Source organism: Rhea pennata, chromosome 1 (genome assembly GCF_028389875.1).
Source record: "Rhea pennata isolate bPtePen1 chromosome 1, bPtePen1.pri, whole genome shotgun sequence".
Classification (NCBI taxonomy): Eukaryota; Metazoa; Chordata; class Aves; order Rheiformes; family Rheidae; genus Rhea; species Rhea pennata.
In genome coordinates this window covers 132,492,513-132,519,129 of record NC_084663.1, presented here as the reverse complement: position 1 = coordinate 132,519,129, position 26,617 = coordinate 132,492,513, and the positions used below count along the sequence as shown (strand labels likewise).

Genomic DNA, 26,617 nt, shown 5'->3' with positions numbered 1-26,617 from the left:
GCTTATCTGAATAGGACTTTCTCTAAGCTTGCAAAAGCAAGTGCATACCTGGGAAAATCGTTACCCCAGATAGGAGCTGCTTCATTACCTCCCAGCTGTCATGTATGTGTGCGTATTCAGCTCCATGCATAAAAAATGGTTTTTAGACCATTGTATTAAAAAAAAAATATATTGATCTAAAGACTAACTTGGATAAACAAGTACTGTGAGTAGGTATCTTTCTTCCTGGGCAAGTGTCTTTAATTCAAATTTTAAACTTTATAAAACAAAGCTTTTGCAATTCTCATGAGCAAAAGAAACTCTATTATAAAAGTATTTTTGAATTCTAAATAAAAATGAAGACATACAAAAACTCTGGGTTCTTATTTTAAATTCCAGTTGGAAGGGAAAAAATTACCTGCAGTGTTTGAAAGCCAAATATTGAATCATTTGCCGAGTAGCAATTCAATAAGCAATTTAGACTGTCAACAAAAATAAAACTAGTTCAGCTTTATGCCTGTTAGTGTTTATAAATGTGAGTTCGTTTTTACCCACAAATATGCTGTTGCAATGTCTAAATTTTAATTGATTTTCATTGTCCATGCTGCTAACCTTTTCTAAAAGTACAAAGGAGAGATGAGTTTCAGAATTGGAAATATTATAAGTTATTTTCTTACTTTTTTTTTTTTTTTTTTTTTTGCTTCTAATAGCTTTGGATGTCTTTATCAGCAAAGATAATCTGATTTTGCCTGAACTGTATGGATTAAAAGATTTTTTTACAAGCAACAAAAACTACAGAAGGGAGTTTCTTACATGACCATTCGTACAGAATACTTTTCTTGCAGAGTATCCTCGGTTGCAATACTAAGCTGGCAGCTGTCAGTGGAGCCATCCTGTCAGAGGCACCTTCAGGTTAGGTCATGAAGCAAGGAATGTATGGATATAATACTATATTCCTGCTATTGCTGTATTCAACATCAATTCTCTTGCTAGGTGTCATGTAACTAGTCTGTGGTTTGCCTTTAATTTTCCCATTGCTTGTTGTAAGCAAGCTGTGTTCCTGCCTCTACCCTGCCTTGAGTGGCTGCAGAGCTACTGTCCTGGGGAAAAGACAGCTCATGAGTCATAGACCCCTTCACATGTGATACAGGGAATGCTATTCAAGTCTCTCTAGTTCTCATATTGAAGGATATGTGATTGCTTCTTGGTTTCTTGGCTTGGTATGTCTCAATAACAATATAATAAGGCCCTTTTGTGCTACAGATGTTTTCTCTCTGTTCCAAATGTGCTTTCATTTTAAAGCATAATATACTCACATTTCTTAAGCAGGTAAATATCGCTATTTTGAAATTATTTTGGTACAAGAAGGAAAAACAAACTGCCTTTTTTAATTACCATATCATTTCTCATTAAAAGGAGGGTTTTCCTGACCTAATATGTATGTTTATAGTCATTTTTGTTTCAAAGGTGAAAGAACTATATGAAGTATTTAAACATTTACATAAATCTTCTCATTAAAAGCTCACTGAAAATTGTTTTAAAGGCACATGCAGAGTTGACCATTGCACAAGTCATGAAGAAGCTGTTTTTCTCTAGGATTTTTGTAGAACTGTGAAAATTCCTCTTTTCATTGAGATGCAGCTGGGGTTTAGCATAATCAGAAAGAGTTTCTGAAATGGAAAGGAAACAGACATGTTTTTAAAATACATAATTTTAAGATACATTTTTCAATTCTGAAAAGATTTGAAATTATTTTTATGATTGTTTATAATTAAATCAGAAGAATATGACACAGTACTGGAAAGACTGAGAGAAGAGAGGAGAGATAAAGTTGGATTATATTTATTACATCTCCAGGTGGTACCATCTGCTCTCTGTGGCTTTCAAGTTTTTTCTAAGACAACCATTAAAACATATGCAGGGAAGAACTTGAGTCATTAGTGCTTGGAGAAGCGTAGGAGGGGTGTACTTTTATTAAACTGTTAACATGCTGAACTTCTGTATTGTCACCATGTAAAAATGAGTCCCATTTTAATTAATATTAGTCATGGGTAGCAAGGTAAGGTATTAAAACCTGCAGGTATGGGATTCTTAATGTGAATGGTCAGCATCTTGCAAGATTTTTTTTTTTCTGCAGAGGAGACTCTGGAAAAGCCAAATTTGTTACAAGGCAGTTTGGTTTGGTATAATCTGTTTTTAAAAGGGAAGCCCTTTGATTTCTTGGATTTAAATTAAAGGTTGTAATGAAAGCCTATGAAGCAAATATTGCAGGGTAGTTTTTCATTCATTTTCCTAGGGTCCCAGCCTCATCTGAGGCTGACTTGCCTTTCCTTCTAGCCTCTAGCTGCTACGCTGGAGGACCACAGGTCTTCTGTAGGGGTGGTGTGGTATCGCACCGCATGGAAGTTCTTGGATGCTCTTGGACACCTGAAGTGGCACAGAGTGCTTATGTGTAGGCTTCTCAATCTCTCCTCAGTTGTTTCCTAAATCTTTACACTGCAGGAAAGGAACATATATAGACTGGATAGTTACAAAACACTGGCCTCTCTGAAGGCTGTGGTGGAACTGTGTGCACTGTGCATTTCACAGAACTGGTAGACTGGAGAGGAGAATTCAGTATCTCCCTCTTCTCTATACCTGCAGCAGCTATACCTGCCGTATCTGTCCTTAAATACCACCTGTGGTGGGCATTCTGCAATCCCTTCAGACAGTGCTTTTCCTCTTTACGGTACTGCAAAGGAATTTTTACTGTTTTCTAATGAATATTGGATTTTTCCTTCTGCAATTTTAGCTTAGTATTTCCTATCCGTTATGACATGGAAAACATGGGGTAGTTCTTTTTTTTTTTTTTTTTTTCTTTTTTTTTTTTTTTTTTTGAGCTGAAAGAATGTTCTCAATCTTCCTAGGGACCAATCTTCTTTTTTTTTTATTTTTTCCACAAATAGTGTTTTCTAGACTTCTGACCATTTTAGTTCCCTGGATCTTCCCAGCTGCCTTCTACCTTTTCTGGAAAGGTAGCATCCAAAACTGGATGGAGTATACCCAGCTGAGACTAGGAAGATGGCTTCACCCTGTGTTTTATGCACTCTGTTGTGATAAGCATTTGTTTTGCAACTATATAGTACCTCACATTTCAGTTTGTGCAGTCCTGTAGCCAAAATGCTTTTCTGCCTAACTGTGATGTCCTTATAGATGTGGAACGAATTATTCCTGTGCCTTTCACGTGTCCACATTAAGTAGCTTATGTTGATAACAACATAGGGTGATCTCAGATATCTAGGTAATTGATCTAAATTCAACCAATAAACAAATAGGAAAAGTTTGTAAAACTATCACCCTGGCTAGAGAAAAAAAATGCCTTGCAGTCTGGCCTGGTGTTTGCCAGGTTCTGTGTCTGTTAGCAGAGCATTTTCCGTATTGTTACGTGAAAGTGGGCATTTCATCTCGTCAAATCATTGTGACTTCTAAGGCTGTCCTCCGGCAATCTAGGAGACATTTCCTCCCTCTTTCATGTTTGTAAATTATAATAGGCTTATTCTCTTCCAATGTCCAGGTCATTAGTGAAAATAATGAGTATTTCTGAAAGTAGGACACCCTTAGGGGAACCCCACATAATGCTGCCTTCATTTTTAACAGCGAACCTCTTGTTATCTCCTCAGACTGGGCTTCACTTTTGCTGTCAGAGGACAGCCTGATTGTAGGGCTAATGCTGCTCACTTCTGGACCTGAACTTCTAGAAGGGAAAGACTGTGGTGTGTCTCTAGAAGATAACCATTTTTTTTTTCTCCTTTTGTGGCCCCAATTTGCTAGTTTGGGATCTTGTTGATGATAGCTAGCACCACTGCATCAGTGTAGCTAGTGTGATAGTATTAAATAATATCATTTCATGGACAAAACATGAAACAACATTTCTCTGCAGTACCTTGTTGTATTTACATGAAGAAAACGGCTGCATTTTCAGCAGGATGGTCACTGTATGGCTTCGCTTTTTGAGTGCTTCTGGCACAAAATAATAACCAATTATTTCTTGCTTTCGGGATTACAGAGGTGTGAACTCTAGCCTTTCAGAATATAAAATATCACCACTGATTTGTTAAAAAGCATTTGAGTTGTTATCACTGTTAGAAAATGAGGAGAGAAGCTGCCAAAAACTTTCTATTTAAAAATACTTTTTGGTTGTTGATTTAATCATGTGAAGATTTACAGGACTCAAGAGGGGGATGGAATTAAACAAACCTCACTTGAGAGATTTTTCCTGGTTGTAAGCTCAGGGATGGACAGAGATCAGACAGCAGGGTCTATGCATAGGGTGTAATTCTTCTGCTCTTTAGCCACCTAAGTATGTGACGTCTGAAGCTGAGCTGCTTTTCTTAGATTGTCATCAACAGGGAGAAACAGGCATCCAAGATAAGTCAAATATTTAGTATTTGGGTGTGCCTTTTTTTCCTGCTAAGGACACAGAATGAGGAGAGAATCAGGGAAGAGGAACATCCGTGACTCCTCAGATTAAGGCCTTTTGCTCAGAGATGTCCCAGCTCAGCTGCTCACAGCATGCCAGTGGTGTTTTACCTCTCACATAGGTATGCCACAGGGCTGCAAAAAGAGCAGTTTTACATAGGTGAGGAGAAGAGCTTACAAGACTGATGGGAAATGTCTTGCCGCTGATCTGGAGTTGGTTAACCAGGTGGCCATTTGGGAACGTTTCAAAGGGAAAGGATTTTACCTTGACTGCTTTACTGAAGAAGACTTCCAGCAATGAGAATGAATACTACTGAATACTGGGTCTCATTTAGCATTTAATTCTGAGTTCAGTGAAACTCAACTTTCCAGTGGGATTGGCTGGCTCAAGAGAGGGACTCACTTGTGTGCAGAAACAGCAGACTAGGCTTGATGATATGAGGGGCCCATTTCAGCTAATACTGTTTTCTACATGTGCAAAGCAGTCACCACAGAATACTTAAAAGTTAGTCAATATAAGAACGAGAAAATTAGAGAGTATTTTCCTGTAGAAAAAGTAACAAGAGCTGTTTTAGAATTCACATAACAGTATTTTAATAGCCTCTACATTTGGCATTAAAGTAATATTTTTATTGTACTTATGTGAGCACTTCATGTCCAATATGAAAATCATGCTTAATCTATAAAAAGCTTGAAGTTGATTATTCTGAGAATTCTTCTGTTTCCTTCCTCTCTACCAAGAATATACCCTGCTGTTTGCTTTCAACTCTTTATTAAGAAAATAAATTTTATTTTCAAGAGTTTTTCATTATATTTTTAGGGACAAGAGTAACTGGTTTGCATCTTTTCAGAGGAAAGAAAAGGGTACTTTTCTTTACTTTTTTTCTGATTGTGTAAAAAGCCTAGGGAAATTCTCATTTACGTTTAGATTCTCATATTTTAAAGTTGATCAAGACTAAGTATTTTCATTTTTTGTCACTAAGGATTATGTGTACCTTCTCCATTATTGTTGTGCAGTCTTGATATTTATTGTCGTATTTTCTAAGGTAGCCTCAAAAGTTGCATTCTTGCAGGGACTAGGAATACTTATTGATGAAATTGGACAATTTAACCATACTGTAAATTTTTATACCAATATCCTGAAGATTTAAATCTCAGAATTTTGACAATAATTTATGAAATGGTAAGCCTGGGGGAATAAATTAAAAAAAAGAAAAAAGAAAAGAAAAATACACTTCAGAACTTGGTGCATTGTAGGTTAATAAATCAGTTATTGCAAAGTTCTGTACTCACTTTGCATTTTAAAATTCTGTAGTCTCATTCACAGTTTCTGCCTGCAGATGTTAAACATTATAGTGATCATCATGAATCTTATATTATACACAGCTGTCCTTGCTTGGAAGGCTGCAAAGTAGTAAGTCTGGGCACTCGATTCTGTGAACATTTTAAACAGTCTGTAAAATACATGAAAAATGTCTACAGAGTAATAGACGTTGAAAACAGGATGTATGTTGTTAGTTCTTACTGGGAATAGTTGTTTAAAAGAAGGCTGAAATTTTTGATTCAATTAATTTTTGAACTATTGGTAGAAGGTGGAAGGAAATTTCGGAGTCTTCATAAAATGAAAAAAAAAAAGATTGCCTTGGAGACTGACGACTTGGGAATGACTTTTACAGCTAATGAAGCTCAAAAATATCAGCCACTTTTTTCTTGCTCTCCTCTATCCCAAAAGGCCAATTTTCTGAGTTTATACATGTTGTGGCTAAAAAGATTGTGGCATTTATATCAAGGATACAAGAGTCACTTGAAGCAAAACTTAGGCTCTTTGGTCACTTTTGAAAATAGCACTTGGGTTCTTGATGTATTTCATTCTTTTCTTGTACTTTAGGAGAGGTTCAGTGTGGGAAGCCCAGTCCACAGTTAGATGGCCCTGAGAAACCAGCACAATCCCTTGGAGCTAGGCAGCACATTACTGTTTGGATTTCTACTCAGAGAAAAGCAGGAGTGGTGGGGTGAGATTTCATATTTCTTCTGGATTTGGCACTTCTGCCACTGCTGTTGGAAGACCATGTCAAGGAACAGGAGGTTGCTGAGACCAGGTGAAAGAATGACCAAAGGAATGTGCAGCTCCCAAGACTGTGGGAGCTTAATTTACCTGCATAAAAAGAAAGGAAGTGAGTTTGTAAAGCTTGTTGGGAAAACAGGGAAGCTGGGGAAGAGGTAGTAAAATCCAATGGGTTGAGGTAGAAACAAAAGACCAAAGACTAGACGTAAGACACACATCTATAATAGTAAGGATAAGATGTGGAGTAAGTTGCCTTGAGTAGTGATTAATTTTTCAAATGAAAATTCTGCCAGCCCTAATGTCCTGTGCCACAACTGAGAGTGATCATGTTATAAATCTTTTCTCCAGGTAGAACAACTGTTTTAAGAACATTTTGTCTTGAAGTGACACATTCCTCTTACAGAAAAACGTATACCATAAGTGCCTTCATGTTGCAGTTAGCTTTGTTTCACAAAATTACACAATTTAGCATGCTGTGCAGGTCAGTCAACTCGATGCATTTTATGTTGGGGACATATACTGAGAGACTGTGCCAGTTAACAGAATTCTTTCCTCAGCCCGAGTTATTCTCCGAGGAGGAGAATCTGACATAAGCTTGGGATTATGTCATTAACTTTGTAATACCACTGTCCATAATTACCTGAAAAGACTGTTATTTCTGCTAAATAAAACCTCCATAGTGTCCCCTTAACTCTTGTCTTTTAAAGCATTATCAGAGGCCTCTGGTGAAACTGTTTCTTCAGATGACTTAGTCATTTGTACCATACTGAAATGGAGTGGATATTTTAGAAGACTAAGTCATAAGCCTGTTACTTTAGTTTGTCTGTGTATGTTTTGTGTTTCTTCAGTTTGCTTTTGCTAATCTTTAGCTGTTACCACAGCTAGCTGTGTTATAACTGATCAAAAGCGTATATCCAGATCCCCATCTCTTGTCCTCCTGGCTTTTATTAACGTTTGTCTCCTCCTTTCAAGGCAGCCTGGACATGAAATGGTTGTAACAGTTCCAGACTGGGTAGGGAAGGTGGTTGTCTGCACTCAACATGAGTGATCTTGGGATTCTGCTTCTGAAATCTTCCCACTCTCATGCACATGCCTGCTGATCCCATAGGTATTGCCGATGTTGCCATTGCAAGGAGGTGTCTGGAAACACTCGGATTAAGCTGACCATGTTCTTACTTTATTTCATACTTCACAGAGAAGTGATTTGAGCGCCACTATGCAAATTGCAGTCGCTCCCATTTTTTTCATCGTTACTTGTTGTGCTGATTATAATGTGCCCCTCATACCACACTATAACCAGAAAAAATAAATTCTCACCTATTCCTACCTTCCTGTGTACTTTTTTTCACAAGAAATTTAACTTGAAAAAGGCCTTATTTGTTCACAGAATGATTTAACAAATTTATTGTATAATACACATTGAACTTCATTAGCTCTGTGATCGCTGTAAAATCCTTAAATTAATATAACAGATACAAGCAACAACATTATAATAGATGATATGATCTTCTGTTTCATAAAGCTTTTTCTGTGGTCTCTTTTCCAAAAGCAATCTTGTTTTCTGTGCTTATTTTATGTTAGGTATGAAAAATGTGATGTAAATCAAAGATCAATTTATAGTTTAATTCCATGCTGTTGCACCAAAATAATTCCTCCAAAACTATTTCACCTATATTTCTGAAATAAAAGCATTTAGGAAGATGAACATAAATTCAAGTTGTTGCAGATTACAAAAGCATCAGTGACAAGTCTTTGCAATATCCACTTGTACTGGTAACAAGTCCAGGGTGTTATACAAGAAAATTAGTGAGCTTATTGCCATCAAGTAGGCAGTGTACTTAAGAGACATGTTTACTTTGCTCTGAAAAGGCAAATCCTTGTAGAATTAAAGACTCACTAAGCTTGTTGTTTTTCCTATTTAGTCTTGCAGTCTAACTTTCCCATTCTGCGTGGCAGATGGGGGCTTAGTAAAAATTATCTGAAAGATTGATCTGTGTAGTTCTGGACCAGATGTCAGACTGAGCTAGTTGCCTTTAAAACACAAACTGCAAGCACCAGGGCTTGCACTGGAGAGCAGTTGCAGAGCTTCCAGTCCCACCTTCCAGCTACCCTGACAGCTTGCCTTGAGCAGTAGCTAAAAACATAATCCTAGGGAAGAAGCAAAGGTGTTTTTTTTTGTAGCCCTTGATGGAGCCTTATTCCACAAATCAGTTTTAGCACTTTTGAACTCAGGTGTTTTTTTAGCCACACGATATGACAGCAAGGAGTTGCATGGTTTAACTCCAGGTTGGAGAGAGAAACGTCTCTCTTGGTTAATTTTGAACCTACCACCAGAATTTCAGATGTCGTCCGTTATTGGAAGAGGCAGAGATCACTCTTCCTCTGTTTACACTGTGAATGTATGTGCTCATAATTTTATAGACTGCTCTTATTATAGTGACCAAGTCTGAAGTACGAGTGTAATTATACCCTCTAGGAAAAATCTTTCATGTCACTGATAATCCCTGTTGCTCTGTCATTTACTTGCCCTATTACTACTTTTTGAGACCAGGAAGCCCGAGTGGCATACAGTCTTCAAGACATGACACACCAGGGGTTTATACAGTGGCATTTTAATGTTTTTCTGCTTCATTCTCTACTCTGTTCCTTATTTTCTCAGAAGTAAAAGCCAGACTCTTAAGTACTTCCAATTTCTCTGTTTGTCAGGAAGCTGATTTCAATTTTTTTAACAAATATTCTGTAAATATGGTTTTGTACTCCAAGAAGAGGACCAGTAAGAACCATTTAGTGCATGATAGTTCTGCCTTAAAGAAAAAAAAGGGGGGGGGGGGGATGTAGTTTTGACATAGGTGATACATGAAAGGAGAAAGATAATGCTTATTCACATGAAAGTGAAGGAAGAGGAAAGTAAAAAGACATGGTTGTGCTCTGCGCTGGGGCACCAGGCCCTGCAGCTGCAAGGCTTAGCGAGCCAGAGCTTGAAGAAAAGCATGGTGAACCACCAAGAGGTTTCCATTTTTGCAATTTTTAATCCTGATTATGCCTGAAAGAGATGCCATGCTTCACAGCAGATTGCCGGGTGGCAGCTGGCGAGCCGCAGGCGCTCTCCCCGCCGCCTCGAGCTGCCGCGCTCGGCTCCGGCCAGCGCGCCTCGGCGGGAAGCTGCCCCACGGCATCCCTCCTTCCCGCTCCTCTTCCTCGCCGACTCCTCTGTCGCTAAGGGGATGGGCTCAGCCCATCCCGTGCCCTCACCTCCCTGGTGGCTTTCAGAGCCGGGGTAGTCCTTTGCCAGAGGCTCTCCTCTCTTCAGTCGTGTTTTCCCTTCTTCTGTGTATAATTCGCTTCGAGAAAACAAACGGTTTTGTTCCTTGCTTGTGATCTAAAAGCACTGATAGGGTGACAAGCCCTAAGAGCTACAATCATACAGTTACCTAAAGGATGATTTTTAGACCAATATGGAAAATAGTCAAATACCTTGGAGACTTTTAATTCTTAGTTTCTGTAGTAGTAGTCAGGAACTTCTATATTTCAGTTTTCTCTTTTCTGTTTCAAGAGATTTTGGTGTGCTAGTAGGTAGTGTTTTCTATCTGAAGCTTAGGGTTTTCACAGTAGAAATGGTAAAAAGCAAGTATTAATTCCAAACATTCTTGTTTAAATTATGTTCTTTTATTCTGTCACAGACTGAATTTGCACTTTGGTCTCATACCCTCCACGAGACTGACTTGGCCTCTGGTATTAGTTGTCCTAGGATAGCACTTGTGATCTCTCATTTCCCATTAAATGCCTTAAAGATCCTGCTCTTGTTTTCCTGAGAAACAAGAACATTTTTGGCATCCCAAAAGGTTTTGAGAAATGCCCACCTCCCACCACAACTTGGCCGTCAGCACCAGGTAGAAGAGGCTGAGCTGCTGTGGGAACGGGTTGCTCAGCCTGAATCTGGAGGTGGATGTAGCCACCCTGGAGTGCCTCGGGAGCTGTTTTCTTGTTGTCACACTGCTCCTGCACCCCAAAGGCACAGCGGGTCTTCTTAGGGCTCCAGGGTATTTCCCTTGCCCCCTCCTGAGGAGGCATGCGTGCAGGAGCAGGACTCTGTGCCTCCCCACCCTGCGAAAAGATTGCACTTTTTTAGCAGAGGGTGCATGAGAGCCAGTGCCCAAACAGGGTATTGCTTCTGTAATCTGTTAAACATTGGGTTATTTCTTCTGGGAAGTAATGCCATCATCTGAAACTATGGGAAAGTATCAAACGCAATGTGTGTGGTGGAAATGTTTTGGTATTTAAGAAGTGCTTTGGGGGATGGAATTAGGGAGGGAGAATAATGGGAAGCAGGGATTTCAGACACTGATGCCCTTGTACCTTTGTTTTAGGATCCTTGAGGGGAGAAAAAACCTCAGAGGAATTGGTGGAAGTGTAGAATTAATTCGCTCCCATTTATCTCCAGTGCATCAACAATTCAGTCAGGATTTTCATTTTAAAAAATGCTGAGCACCACGTCCCCTCTCTTCAAGAGGGTATTTGATGGGTGCCTGGATTTCCAAGGGAGGCAACAGGGTGAAAGGCTCCGACCTTGGAGCAAGGTGCTCTGCAGGGTGGCATCACATGGCTGGGAAGTGCTGTAATGCCACCCCAGGCTCCATCTGGGCTCCATGACCAGTCTGCTCAATATTTTTCATCTTCTCCCACCACTGGCTTCCCATGAAGTGTTGCCGTGTGATTTTTGGAATGAGTATTTAACCAGCAGTGTAAACATATAAGGCAATAAGACAAATAGCTCCTTTGGTTATAGTTTCCTGGATTTTCCCACCTATATTGTATATAGAAGTAGTGTCTTAGCCCACTTGAAGAGATATTGGCCAGTTGAAGAAATCTTGTTGACTCTAACATGTTCAGGGATTTGAAAAATTGAAACAATTTAAAATTTATTGTTCGTTGCTATCTTTGAAGTTGAAATACGCTGGTGAGCTTCTGACATTTTCAGTACTTGACTCCATAAAAGGAGCCTTTAGCCTAATAAAATTCCTGTTCAATTCTGATTTTCTCTAATTACATTGGTGAGTGTATTGCTTGACATACAAGAGGCTCAGGATGTATTTTTTAAAACCCCAACACATTTGAAACACTTCTGAAAGCAGCTACTGCATATAAAAAATCTATGAGCTCTTACAAACAAGAAGTGTAGCAGTGCTTGGCTTGCCAGGATACCTTATATAAAACCCTTCTGTGTGAGGTTTTTATGAGATAATTATTCTCATAAAAAATAAAAGTAAAATTCACCAGATGAAAATATATCCTTTCAGTATCTACCAGGTGTGCAGCATTTTATCATTAATTCTTCATTTTATATTCCCAAGTACGTAATGAATTCACTGTAGGAAAACAAGCAGCCAATTGCTGTATCGGTCTGATGGGTTTTCAGGACACTGTAGACACCTCAGAAAGCAGCTGAATCATTACTTTAAAACAAGAAAAGAGATTTCTGCCTTATCTTTACATAAAGTGAATTAATACAAGGTTTCTAGAAGCACTTTCTTTATATGCTTATTTTGTACAGTTTAATTCAGTTTGATAGTCTGCTGGAGGAGGGGTTTCAGAGCTGATGACATTTGTGTTGCTAAATATGGTGCTACTACAGCTTGCAAGAGACCTGGCTAAATCAAAAATAGAGTTGGAGCAAAATCATATGACTCGCCTGGAAGCAGTCAGGCAAGTTGGATTAACTGATCAAACACATGCTAGTACATCAGGAGAAATAACTGGATATATGTATTATATGTAGAACAACCAACCAAGGGGAGTCATCAAAATTTCACTTAATAGCCTTGCCAGAAGAGTGAGAATGTAGTCTGTATTTTGCGTATGCACTTCTCCAGTAAGCTTCAAATCTGATTAAACTCTCAACATTAGCCTAATAATAATAATAATAATCTACATGCTCAGGTTTCCCTAACGTGGCAAGTTTTTTAGAGTTCTCATTGACATTTTTGCAAAAGCTGCTCAAGAGCCTCAGCAAAACATATAGCCACAAAAAGCAAGATTACACTTCTTGCTCCGTCTGCTTAACCATACAGTTTGATGTGCAGTACGATAGAACATATATGATCTGCTTCTGTTACTGAGCCCTTCTGAGACGAGCTCCTAGGCTATGATCTAAATAGTTGCTGCAATTATCACCAGCTCTGGCAGCGGCAATGTTTCAACTTTCTGTCCTTGAATGCAAATAGATAGTGGGAGGTTTCAGTCTGCCCATGTGTTGTTTAGTCATGCAAGTGATTTTGTCAGTATGTCACTACTTTTGCTGTCAGTATGTAAGACACCATCACAAAGAACAATTACGTTATGTGATGTTGGTGCATTAAAGAGTTCTTCAACTAAAGTTGTTTCCACTGTCCAGAGTGAAAAACTTGTCCAGGGAAGGGTTTTTTGGACAATAAAATTTTGGTTTTATATTTTTAGCAGAAACTGTTCTAAGTTTAGAAACAGAGGGAATCATTTTTGTAATTTTGAAATTGTTGCAGTTGTCTGTATGTTTTGAGCCTTCACAGTGTTACAAAATTGTACAAGTAGTCACTACAAAAATAAATGTAATTCTTAGCAGTATCCTTAACAAAAAGAAATCCTAGGAGTTTAGAGCCATCCTCAGGATTCATGAGATCTTATCACAGTATCTGAAAGTAATCCATATGATCAGACTTCTGTACACCCAGAGTTCCAGTTACTTGTGTAAATTTAAATTTGACGTTTTATAAGTAAATTCCTTACATTTGTGTTACCCTTGAAAGCTCCAAGCAACTTAATGTGCAAAAATTCCTAGAAATATGCTTTAGATAAAGGTGATACAGAGAATAGACTGCTGTGATAATAGGACCAATTTTCTTTAAATATTTCATATAGAAAAACTGGGTAATACAAGTGCAAAAAAGCAGTACGTGACTTTCTTTTCTTTTCAGAATTGAAATTCAAAGCATTAGTTGGGAAACAAATCTTGTGCTTATACTGTATAGTGATTCTGTCTATGAGCAGCAAACAGGAACTGTAGTTCCTGCTTCACGATCAGGAAATAAAGATACATCTCTCTGAGCTATTCACAGTATAAGCCATACAGGACATTGGGTAAATTAAACTTAGCTTTATATGCCGTTGCAATCAAAGCCTGGCTAAGACCTGACTAAGACTTAAGAACTGGATTGACAGGGACCTCACCCTTAGATATATGCCTTATGTTTTGAATACAACATCGAGTTCTCTTGGGTGAAGCACATCCAATAGAAATACGTAACTTAGTTTCACTGTAGTCCAGCAATTAGGGTGCCAACATACAAAAATTTTAGTATCACTCTCAGAATTCGTAAATTGCCCAGTGGGACACTAAAGTCCTGATTACATCTTGCACCCTCTGAATGTATATAAAACTGAGAAAGTTAACCAGCTTCTTTTCCTGACCCTGTTTATCCAACTGCATGTTTTTCCTCCTCTCCAAAAGAATGAAGTCCGTGTTTTTCGTCTTGTAACAATAACAGTGAATATTTTTCAGATTTTATACAGTTTCACTGTTTGTGTCTCCAATTAGAGGGCCTCATGTGTCTTGGGGCAACTATCTGTGTTACTTTACAGTGGTTACTAAACAAACTTCATTACAAAATTGATGTACACTGATTTCTGACAGAGCCACAACTCAAAACTGCCCGATCTTGGAGTTGTGGACTATTACTCCAGCAAGACCCCAGTAAGAAATTAAAGGAAAGAGTTTTACAGATACAGACCTCTGCAGCAGAAAAATAAGTAACCATGAGATATAGCTAGAATGGAGGAACCTAATATAAGCAGAAATAGTGAGAGTTTGATGATCTGACATGCTAAGTTTTTTCTTAAAAAAAAAAAAAAAAAAAAAAAAAAAAAGCACCAAAAAGAAGAGCCAAAAATGTGATTGCTATGGGTGGATGGTACTCCTTTGTTCGTTAGATGCTTTCCTTACTGATAGCATCTTTATTTGCTCAAGACAGCTGAGAGTTAATCACTTTTAGTAAAACTTCCAGGAACTAACAGCAGACAGTAGAGGGACCCTAGTGGTATTGTCACAGAGTATCCTGTCATTTGGAGGAACAACGTAGGTAAAGCAATTTTTTTTCATGAAAATCTTGTCCCTGCCATGGCTGCAGTAGGTATTACTTCAGCAGAAGGCAGCGAAGAAAGAAGGGCAAAAAATGGTTGTCTGTGTCCACAGGCTTCCCAACCCATCGCTGTGTACAGAGACGGGGGATTTCGCTAAGCAGGGGGAACATTTTGAGTGGGGGTCAGTGCAGGCAGCGTGGCTCCTGGGATGTCCGCGCTGGGGCACCAGGCCCTGCAGCTGCAAGGCTAAGCCAGTCAGATTTTGGAGAAAAGCATGATGAGCTTAGGTGCCTTATGGGTCTTCCCTACACAAAAGGTGAACTGCATATGAGGCAAAGTACTGCGCACAGTTTAAGACAGAGTCATGCAGAGAATAATTCTATTCTGTGTATTAGTAAGTATGTTTGCATCATGGTGAGGGAGCATATGAGAAAACCCTAAGTTTGGGTTTTCAACGCTCTGGGTGCTTTTTATTGTGCCTCTGGGGGAGGTTGCTTGTTTGTTTTTTTTTAATTTAGTTTTTCAGTATTGAATAGATAGAGGGTTATTGAGCAAGAACTGTAGTATATGAAGTGTCTGTTGGGAGAACAAGGATGCATTTGCACATTCAGAAGTCCTTGGGCAAGTGGGAGGAAAAATCCCTGAAGATTAGGATCCTATAACGTCCCTGTGCTTCTTTCTTCTCAAAAGGCTGAGTGTAGCACTTTCACAAGAACAGATATTGGAGATTTTATGTGTTCTAACATAATCACCTGTCCTCCCTGCTCCCCAAGTCCTGCTTGTTTATTGCAGTGATTTCTCATATAATATTTGTGCACTTGTTCTTTTGTTGTTACTTCTAGCTCAGTGAGGACAAAGGAGGCACTAAAACACATAGAGTAAGGCTGGAAAAAATAGAACGTGCTACTTGTAGATAGTTTATTCCTGTATTTATCTGTGTTTGATTTTCCCCTTTACTGCAGCAACTGCAGTCTCTAGAGGAATACTCAGTGACTCCTGTTACTGCTTCCCCATCTAACTGGCTTCTTCCAGAATGACTTGCAGATATGCTACTTGGTAATATAGTGTCAGGAGGCTGCACTGGGTATGTCATCGAAACCCTTTCTTCTTGCCAAGCACCACAGCAGCTCCTTTTCATCTTTGCACAGCAGCTGTGTGACCTGAACGGTCCTGAAGCTTATGGTCTGTTTCCACTACTGAGAAATTAATAGTTTAAAAACCTGCCGGTATTCCTCCCGAAGAGCCTCTGTCAAAAAGCATTTAGTCACTACCCCCGTGAAGAGGAGGATTTAGCTGCAGCTGGATTTACGGCAGAAGCAGCCAGGCAGCAGTTTGTGGTATATGGGGAAGGTTTTTTTCACGGTATCTCTATTGACTCCTCGTTCAGGGCCTGATTACTCAAGCATAGCATTTACCTATAGGGGAATAAATAGAACTAGACATGCTTCGTTATTAGAATAGATAATAGGTAGGAGCTTCTGGTCAAAATTCTTTTGTTTCTTATGAGTACATAGATGGATGTACTAATACGTGTACAAAGTAGGATACAAATGAGAGAAAAAATAGAAATTCAAAATGCAGTTACAATTTTACTGATCGCCACTATAGAGGGGAAGTCAGAAACTTCTTTTCTATAACTTCATTATTTACTCCAAAAGTAAGCTTGTTCACTTGCCATGATTCTACCTACCCCTTCACTGAAAAGAAAATTTACCAGAAACATGCCATTTAATAATTAGGCATCTTGCAATCTGTTTAGACAAAGTATTAATGCAGACGTCATGAAGAAAGGCTGCTTTCAGGTGGCAGCAGTAAAATGTTATGCATTTTGTTAGAAACCACATCAAACCCTAACTCAATTTGCCTCTCTATAGTAACTACTGATGTGCCTTCATTATTTGTAGATAGTTCTCAAAGACAAAGAAATAGATAGTTGCTTCATGTTCCGTGTCCCTCTCCTTACCATATAGGACTTGGTGTGTGGCAGTCATATTAAGACCTTATTGACTGTGACTCATAAACATTTCTTTCCGGTGAGTACTTTCTCCTCTCTGTTTGCTTTCTTCTTTTTGTTTGTTTCTTTTGGGGACACGCTGGCATGTCCTTCCCAGCCACTGGGAAGGCCAGCAGAGCACCCCTCTGCTCCTGTTTGGTGGGTTGGTCCCAGCCCTGATGTGCTCACTGCCACTTCTGATGAGTTAAGTACCTCCTGCAGCTACAGACTTGCACGGACATGAGTTACACCACGTCTTATATGACTGCATTTGCTGTAGAAATATTTGGAGATTTATAACAGGCAGTTTTGTTTCTGTAACCTCTCTGGGGAAGTCATTTGCTGTAAAGCTCTTCTCATAATATAAACATAATTTGGTTGATAAATGCACTAAGCTCACTTCATTATCTTCATAGAGTCACATTCATGTTTGTGTGTGAATGGCAGTCAATTTTTCAAAATGTTTGCAAGTCTCATGATTTTCATAAATTGTAGTGTCGATAAGTATCCATTCAAAAGTATGTTACTCATTCTTTGTTATTTGTATTTGTTCTCCTTTAAAAACAAACAATATGCCCTAATCTGGAAAGAGAACCATGTACTAGAAATTGATTACATAAATTACTTTGCTAATGCTAGTGATTTACAGAAAGAAAAAAAAATGTTTTATGATGATGACCAAATTCAATTTTATTACCAAAAAGTGGAATTTCTTAATTCTTATTGTGCACTTACCCTGATAGGAAGTATTGTACAGTTGCTTACCATCAGTTAGAGTGATACAGTGACAGACCAAAATAAAAATAAAATAGATTTTGAAAAAGCCCCTAAGTGTGCAGGTTAATTATATTCATCCTCAGATAAATAGGACTGTGTGCATTACTGCTTATCTTAAGAGATCCTAATGAAAGGCTGTTAATGAACATTGTGGCAAGTCCAAACTGAGATGCACAAGAATTTCCTCTGTGTGACAGTGGTGCCATAAAGGCCTTAGCAATATTCCTGAACATGATAAGGAATATCATGTTCAGGAATATTGTAAGAATACCTTCACAGATATGTCTTATCAACAATATTTTTTTCAGATAGTCATCTTCTAATGCAGTGTTCAGTTGAATTTCAGGTATATTAACAAATGTCCTGTGTCACCAGCCAGAGCAGGTAACGCAGTTCTTCCATATGTCCTCCCATAGACACAGAACAGGTATCCCAGCCACAGGGCTTGTGAAAGACCAGGGTTTAGACATTTGCTGGGTAAGGCCCTTGCCCTAATTTAAATGACTCTCCTTTATTTCTTAGCCATCTTACTTCAGGCAAAGGAAAGCTTCTTTTGCCATAGCCTAACCTTCTATAAGAATGCAAAATTCCTGAGTTTGTAGAGATAAAGTTATACGAAAAGTATGCGTAAGACAGAGGATCTCCTGAAGCTGCAGAAGTGAGACAGCAGTGTCCTCCTCCTTCTAGTGTCTCTTTCCAAACAAACCCAAGACTGTTATTTTAAATGCTGAGACTTAGTGTTGTAAAACCGGCTGAAATATGAAAAACGTTCCCTTTTGCTGTCTGCTTAAGCCTCCCTTCCCTCAAACCCATAAGCCTTGAAATCTGCTACTTTGGGTCTCTGTCATTTTATTTTATTTTATTTTATTTTATTTTATTTTATTTTATTTTATTTTATTTTATTTTTGTTGTAGAGAGAAATGTTCTTTATTTTAAACAATACATTATGTAAAAAATTTTCTTGACTACTGTGTTTAGGATATAGTTTTATAAACTGTTTTCCTCTCCCTTTTTCTTCCTCCTCTCCTTTTGATGCACAGAATTCCTGGGAAATCTAAGAAGTTAAGGAGAGACTGAACTCCATTTTAGTTCCATAGCAATGCTCACATTATACCTGTTTGGAAACTCATTTTTCCATTGCTGCCGTGGGTGGACTAAATGGCACCAATGTTTCTTTCGGGAATTTCTTTCCAACTTGTGCCTTCTGTCTTTGGGACAACATTTCTCTTCTGCCATCCCAAACTTGTGACACAATCCAAAGTAAAAATGACAATGCTTTATTTTTCTCCTTCCTTTTTCATCCTGTCTTTTGGAAAGAAATTTTTCTCTTTAACAAAGGATAAACAATCCTAACTAATTAAATGGTATTGGATTTGAACATCTTTATGTTCTGCATTAGTTAAACTCTTTCTCAAAGTAAGGATTTTTTTTAACAACAAAATACACCCCAACTTTCCCTATCTGCAGATTGAAAAACACAACAAATTTCAAGATTCATGGAAAGTTTCATATTCGATTACAAATACATATAGCAGACAGTAAAATAGGAATCTACTGAGGCTTTTGAAACTGCCCAGTGTGCAGACTGCACATACACATAGAAGCTCTAAATAAAAGATATAAGCTAGTTTGTTCCACTTCTTTCTTTCTCTTTTCTCTGCTAATGTGAGTCCACAAAGTTTCTCGAGTGTCCTAGTTTTTGAATGTATGTAATCTTAGTGTGGTTTCAAAGTCACATGATTTCCTAGCTCTGTATCTTACCCTTTACCTGCAACTTCACCATTCTGGATCATCAGCTAGAATAACAAAAGGAGCCAGATTGCATTGTGCCACCTCTTTTTGTATTTCATGCATAAGCTGCTGACAGAATATTTTTCTCTGTTTATTGCACATTTGGAGGATTTGGGGCACATAGTTTGCTTCCTTTCCCCTTGTTCCTGTGACCTTTCCTAGAGTTTCTAAATGAGCTAATGTCTTTTAAACATGGAGAAAACCAAACCACATTGGTTAGGATGTATTTTGTTCTCTTGCTTTATTAATTTTTTAATTGATCTTCATTCTGTTCTGTTTTTTAAGCAAATACACAAAGAGGGAATATATAATTTTTTACCCTAAATACCTCTTTTGCATCAGGGATGGATATTTTTGACAGAGCAGAATATAACATCAAAACAGTGCCATGTCTCTGTCCTCATGAGCATACCTGCATGCAGATTAGAAAAGCTCTGTAGTGCTGCAACTGTATGCCAGAATTGCTATTTGCTCTTGTTTGCATGATAGTATTTCTAATATGATATGGAAATAATGGCACATCACAGCTCTTTCAACGTATTGTATCACTGCTTTATCATATTAGGCTAATACACTGCGAGAGTTGATAGCACCTCTCCATGTCAAATCGGATCCACTTCCCTTGGCACTGAACCGAGTGGACTCAAAGGTTGATAAACTTATCATTAGAGAATTGGCACGACGGAGACTCAACTTCAGCCTCTTGCAAGCAACCTAATGACCTCCGTTCAGAAAGTCAATTCTTCTTGAATAACTTTGATGTTTATAAAAGAAAATAGACATGTTAAAGCATAGAAAACCACATGCCTGGATATGAGGCCTCCAGGAAGGCGTCAAGGGCATGGCCAGTCTTTTGAAGAATGCACCCTTTCCACAATGGGACTAGGCACAAAGTCAGATCCAGTCTACATGGAGCACATTTGCAGAAAATACTGTCCCCTGCATGGGAGAACGGAAGGGGAAGAGGGTCTTGGCAGGGGAAGGGCTTTGATGTCACTCAGTTTTGTTCTGCAGACTTCGAGGAGTTAAAGAGGGATTCAGCCATGGTAACTATAAATTCCTGTTGTTTTTACCGAACTCCAGTGAATCCATTCAGGCCAGCCAGACAGAGTTATGTCATTTAAGCATACTTCACATTAGTGAAGGAAGTTAACTTCCTGTATCATACTAAAGTAAGTGTATTCTATCAAGTGAAGGTGTGTACAGAGTATTCAGAGACTTCTATTTATTTACTGATTTGTAATGAATTACCAGAGGGGTATACTGACTTTGGTTTGGATGATGATGGAGAAGATACCTCACGCTGAGATTTATTATACTCTGCAGATAAACTCTTCAGTTCCTCTTTATCTTCTAGGACTTAAACATGTGAGTGATACCACCTGGCCAAATAGGCACAAAGTATTCTGTGTATAACACCCAGAATCCAGAGGGCTGTTTTGGGGCCAGTATTTGTCTGGATGTCACTCAAAGTAGATTCAGATATTGTATTTATTATTATGTTCTGAGTCCCCTATGGGTTGATGTTTGCCTCTATCTCTGTGGTTAGAATGTGGATTTTCCTTAATATATTTGGCTAAGGGTGTATTGTAATAATGTAATGCTAATTACTTGATATTTCATACTATCTTATGGGGAGATACTTTTAAAAATGTATTTTGAAATGTTTTCTTTCTGTTTGCTCAATGTATGGTATTGCATTATGTTAATACCAATAAAATTATATATATATATAGTTATATATATTTCCCTTTTATAAAGAAGTAAATTATGCTTTTTTGCCTCACAAACAAGAAATGTGCAGTGAATAAAATTGCATCATTCTGCCTTACAGCAGGTGACAAAGCTTATAATAGTTTTAATATTCTTTTTTGAAAAAATAAAAGTATAGTATGACATAAACTAGTTGGAAATTCATCAAAATGCATGTTGTGTTTCTGCTTAATGGGACTGTCACGAATCAGCCTAAATATTTAACAATGTTGTTTTGGCATCTTTAATTTTTTCCAATCAAAAACATACACTGTATTGCTATTATTGATTACAAAATTGTACTTCCATAAATTTTTGCCTGTTGGCCAAATAGACAAGCCCACTGAGTTTTTATGACTCTCCTGTCTCTAGGAATTGATTTTTAAATTTAATTCAGTGCTCTTTCTGATGCTTGGTAAAGGCAGAATTTATTTTTTATATAAGGTTGCCTCTGAAGTATCTGCCTCTGCCAAGGCTGATAAATCACTGCTAAGTACATAAAGATTCCACAACCTGAAGGATATATCATTAAAATCGTGTTGGAATGGCCTGAAACCTGAGCCAGTCCTTTACCTTCTGCCATTAAATTCCATAATTAGTTAGAAATGAAATGTTTTGGAAATGAATTAGAAGAGCAGAAGCAAAGATACAACTCTAAAATGTCCTTTGGCTGCAATTTTGGGTTACACTGATGGCTCATTTGCTGCTTGTAGCCAAAGGCCAGGGTATATCTGCACTAATATGAAGTAGATGGTCTTCAGCTTCCTCTCCTTTTTTTCCCCCCACCTTTTCTAACAGATTGTATTGAGTATCATTGTCTTGCAGAGGCATTCACAGGGGCTGTAATTAGCAGTCTCCGGCATTTAATTGCATACACATTTTGTTAAATATTTTTCTGTATGCCTTAAAATAAAGTATAGAAAATGGCAGTTAATGTTTCTTTAATGAAGACATTTGATTTATTCATGAAGTCAGGATTTTTGATGGTGTTATTTTGGGCTTAATAAAGGAAATAAGCCAGCAAATATTCAGTTTTGCCTTTGCGTAACCATTGTCTGTAAAGGCTGGTGTTCGCTTCCTTTCTTTTGTGTGCAAACACGTTCTCTCTAATAGAGGCGGAAAAAGCCTTTCTTTTATGATGACGGTTGTTCCGGTTCTGAGAAAAATCTTTACGTTAAGGCGCATATACGTTCCCAGGTTTATTGGGCGTTATGACAGCTGATGGCATGGGTCATGCCTAGAGAAGCAGCACGATATTGCATTTCTCTCGTCATGATAATAGCTTTTGTTCTCCAAGGCCCTATGCGGGGAGGGAACTCTCTACGGTACTTACAGGCTGGTGGTATGATGGGCATTCAGCAGCTGACGGGGGGTGCTTAATATTTTGCAGTGTCGTGCCCTAAATAAATATCATGTAAATCAGGATGCAGATTAATTAGTCTGGGATCTAATCAGTGCATCTATCATAACATCTGTAATTATAAATCCAATAATAAATCTGAATATTTGAATAAATATGATGTCTTCTGGGATAACGTTTTCAGAAATATTTCAGGCCCTTTTCATAAATGCCTCAGGAACTGCTTCTCCAGCAGACTGCAGTGCATTATAGAGGTAACTGAGCCAGCTATTACATGAGTCTAGCCCCTGTCCACACTAATTTATCCTGCTTTTTTTCATGTTGCAACTAGAATTTAGGATACTAAGTGATGCAAGTGCTTTTGAAAATTTCACTCTCAGTGTTATATTTTCGTATAAATAAGCAAGCCTGGAATATAGCCTAAAGTACAGTTCATCTTCCCAGTGGATGTTGCTCACCAGGAATACATATTCCTCTGTTCAAATTTACGTTCAGGTATCGAGCCTCTAAGCCTTGACAGGCATTGCTGTTGTGCAGGCGTGACTGTCGCTTGATTTTGACTGGTGAGTAATGTCACTATGTCCATATCATTTGTCACTTAACCTTTCGCAGCTTTGCATGCTGTAACAACTTAGGTCTGTGAAAAATTATTTTCCTGAAGGAGTAATTGCTTCCATGTATTGCTTACTGGAGGTATCCATAGGGACATCATTGTCCTGTTTAAAACTCACAGTATCCCCAAATGTACAACAATTTATTCAATTGGCTTCAGGTCCTGGATTACCTCATAAATACAAGAAGTTTTTCCTTGCTTCTGAACTGAGGAGACTTAGGGGAAGCATACCATCAAAACGTAATTGCTTTGTTTATCTCGCTTCAACTTTGGTAGCTTGCGATAACATTAAACGGCACTTATATCAATGCGTGGCACAGAGAAGTGTCAAGATAGATGATTTCGTTGTGTGAAAATTCTCCCAAAGAGTCACTAAAATCTGTTCAACAGATGAAGGTTAAACTGATGCCTTCACAGGCAGCTTAATGAGTGGAATACTGTGTCTAAATACCAAAGGATGCGATTATAATGCTGCTGCCAAAAGGTTCTGCCACTGATCAGAGTTTTCTGTTACTGTGGGATGCTTCTGAGTTATTTCATCCTCTTTCTTTTGCCCTCTCTGAAATCACAGCCCACCAATATAATCTAGTGAAACAGCAGGGCTGGGAGCAAACAAGGAGCTTCTCCCGATGCTCACTTGAGATGCGTGAGAGCTGTCAGGAGGCAGTATGAACAGAACAAGCTCATTATTCCCTCTTTCTGTGTTTTCCCTTCTCACTAACATATTAACCCATTTGCTGACACCTGTACGTCATGGCTAAGTGGATGTTGAAAATACCTAAATGTTACTGTCAACACAGCACTGCCAGAAACCTTGAGGGTCTTTTTCTTTTAATGCTGATGGAATTTAGTGCCAGCCCTTTTTAATAAGCAATTCCATTTACGAGGAAAGCTGAAGAGAGGTGGCTGACATGGGCATGAGATTTCCAGTAAGACCAGCTGAAGTGGCCCAGGAAGACTGGAGGTTGAATATGCCTTAGTCTGCTGGTTCCTGGCATGTAGTCTGCAGGCCAGTGGTGACTCACACGACTGTGAAAAAGCATATGGAGTTTTATGTTCAGATATCACCAGAAAGGTGACCTGAGAGGAAAAAGAGATTAACAACAGTCTGTTGATCCAAAAAGAAAACAGCTAAGGCTATACGTTTTTCAGAGAAAGGCTAGAGTCGGATCTTTTAAAAGTGAGTATGGTACCTAACTGCTCCTGATTGAACTTTGTTGTACTGGAAACACCTGAAATACCTTCTAAAATCTGTCCTATGGGAGATGAGTTTTCCAGTTGCCTCCACAGTTCACTCTATTTCAAGAAAGCAATTTATGTCCATGCATGTGAGAGCAGAAGCAGACTCATAGCATCAGGTGGAAAACTCCAGCATATCACAGAGCTCTGCTGTGTTCATGCTCTGAGTGAATAACATCTCTGGGGATTATCTTCTTTGCCTACAAGCTTACATAATAGGAGAGAACAGAAACCATGTACAGCTCTCCTGGTATCCAAGAAATACTTCCTCATTAGAGGAAAGAATGGCATAAAAGGCGGACTAGTTTTCTGATCCTCTGGACACTAAATGTTTCTGTATGCACATGTATCCAAGCTACTTTTTAAACACTGCCCTTCCTTAACTCCAGACTTTGGGGAAAATCCTGCACTTTCTAGTACATGGGTCTGTATTTTAAAGGGCCAAAAAGGATGGAGAATTATGCAAAACTGAAAAGGCAAGCAAAGCAAAGGAAGAGCAGAGAGGAGGACTGCAAAGGCCAGATGCTGACCAAACAACCCACAGCTTTTCCTAAGTTTTTCTTAAGCTTGCTTACTCTTTCCTTCACTCATGGAAAGGTCTCGTTAGACATAAACACACACACCTATATATATATGTATACACACATATACGTATATATAGATTCCATGTCCAATCAGGCCTTGATTTTACTGTGATATGGAGTGGGAGATGACACAGGTTTCTATTTCTGCTTTAACAAGAAAATCAGCTCTTTATTATCCGGAGCAGATGATTAGCAGTTGGCTTTCATGTAGACCAGAATTGCATCTTATTGTACCTCCTGCCTGCTTGCACCATGCCGTGCTTAAACACTGTGTTGCTTGTTCCTTTTCTCAGTAATCAGTGATGTGACTTACAGTGCTTTCCTAATATGAGCTGGTTTTCCATGTTACCATGGCTTCCCATACACATGTGCTGCAGTGACTTTATACAGCACGCACAGCTGTGCAGATACAATCTGATAAAACTTTACCTTTCATTAGGGTCATCATTTTTTTCCTTTTGGTTTGTAGACTGGGGGAAAAGGAAATATCTAGCTTTGTCTGCCTGCAGTCCACCCAAAAAGACCAAAAATTATTGCAATTCCTTCTTTTCTTCTGTATCATAAGTTTTTGGATATGTATCCTTCTTGTGCAGTTTAGAATCTGAAGATTAACCTGAACAGCAGCAAAGATGCATTTAAGCCTTGCACTGAGAAATCGAGAAGTACTTCTTTGTAGGATTTCTTCTCTTCCCTCCCTTCCAAAACAGCCAAAACTCACGTCTATTCACCTTCTGTCCTTCTGCTTTCTCACCTTAAATACAGAGAGATCCCGTCTGTCTTCCCCTTACCTGTTCTCCCAGGATTTACAACCTTGGTCCAGCTGTCAGCCCCCATGGATGCATTACATGCCCTGTCCTTTCCTGCATGTTCTCAGACTTCAGCCAGCAGATAGCTTGAGCAAGGGCTTGAGGGCTTGCAGAAAGGAGCCCTCTGTTCCCTGGGGAACTGCAGATCTCTGTTTACCACATTACCTAAAAGTGAAATCACAGGAGGACCAGCTGTTTTTTAATGGACCTTACAGATGATAGACATGGCACACCTAACATGCTGTGGCATAGGAAAATTGCAAAACACTTCATCTGCTCTAGGATTTTGTCATTTATTAGTTAGCTTGTGTCAGCTAATATGTTGTAGACAAACTTCTCTTTCTCTAATGTGAATGCGGCAGGGTCAAGAAGACGAAAGAGAAGAGCAGGAATTTATGCATCAGCATGAGATGCGTCAAGACTTGTTTTTATCTGGTTTGAGACCATTTCCCAGAGGCCAAAAATGCTCTCTCAGTTTTAGGAGAGCATTTACTGACAGCTAGAAAAAGCCCTTGAGACTTCAGTTAGATGGTTCCCCAGTGCTAAAGGTAAAGCAGGTATAACTGTAAAATTGGAAGCAAATCTTGTGAGATTTATGGGGATAAAATAACAAATGTCAGCTGTTTAATAATGTAATTAGGGCTGTGTTCTAACAAAATTACCTCCTTAAGATCGTGAGAAAGCTGAGCTGAACTGTTTTCTCTGCCAGAGAAATTGAGCTCACCAAAAGGAATAAAAATGAGAGCTTGGATTTCAGTGCAGCATGGGGAATTTCAGTTCAACTTCTTGTATGTTGTTCACTCTCTGTCACAGAATTTGCAGCAGTTTAGCTCTCTCAGAATTTGCAGAAGGTGGTAATTTTGTTCAAATGCAGGGCTAATTGCAAGGAGAATAGTGGGTGTGCATGACAGGAGTCACACAGCAAAGTGAGTCACTAAGCTGTAAAGGTAGCAAACAGAATAGTGGAAAAACAGAATGTGAGTGAGCAACGGTGTCCATCACGCAGGATGAGAAAAGAATGGGAGGATAAAGATAATGTTAAAGATAACGGGAGTAGCCTTGGTGGCATTAGGAATAGTAGACAAAGTACA

General features: G+C 38.7%; 1 protein-coding gene across 6 annotated transcripts in view; it reads left to right on the top strand.

Moving 5' to 3' along the window:
• CNKSR2 (connector enhancer of kinase suppressor of Ras 2) overlaps nt 1-26,617 on the top strand; it is a 224,684-nt gene that overhangs the window by 187,828 nt on the left and 10,239 nt on the right. Inside the window, exon 21 of one of the 6 annotated variants that reach the window (XM_062600550.1) lies at nt 19,738-20,768. The exons of 4 other annotated variants lie outside the window; for them this stretch is intronic. In XM_062600550.1, coding sequence (XP_062456534.1) covers nt 19,738-19,742 — 5 coding nt within the window. In that variant the 3' untranslated portion in view covers nt 19,743-20,768. Of the gene's footprint in view, nt 1-16,581; nt 16,646-19,737; nt 20,769-26,617 lie in introns of those variants that run through there. One more of the 6 variants, XM_062600543.1, reaches the window with a different exon arrangement.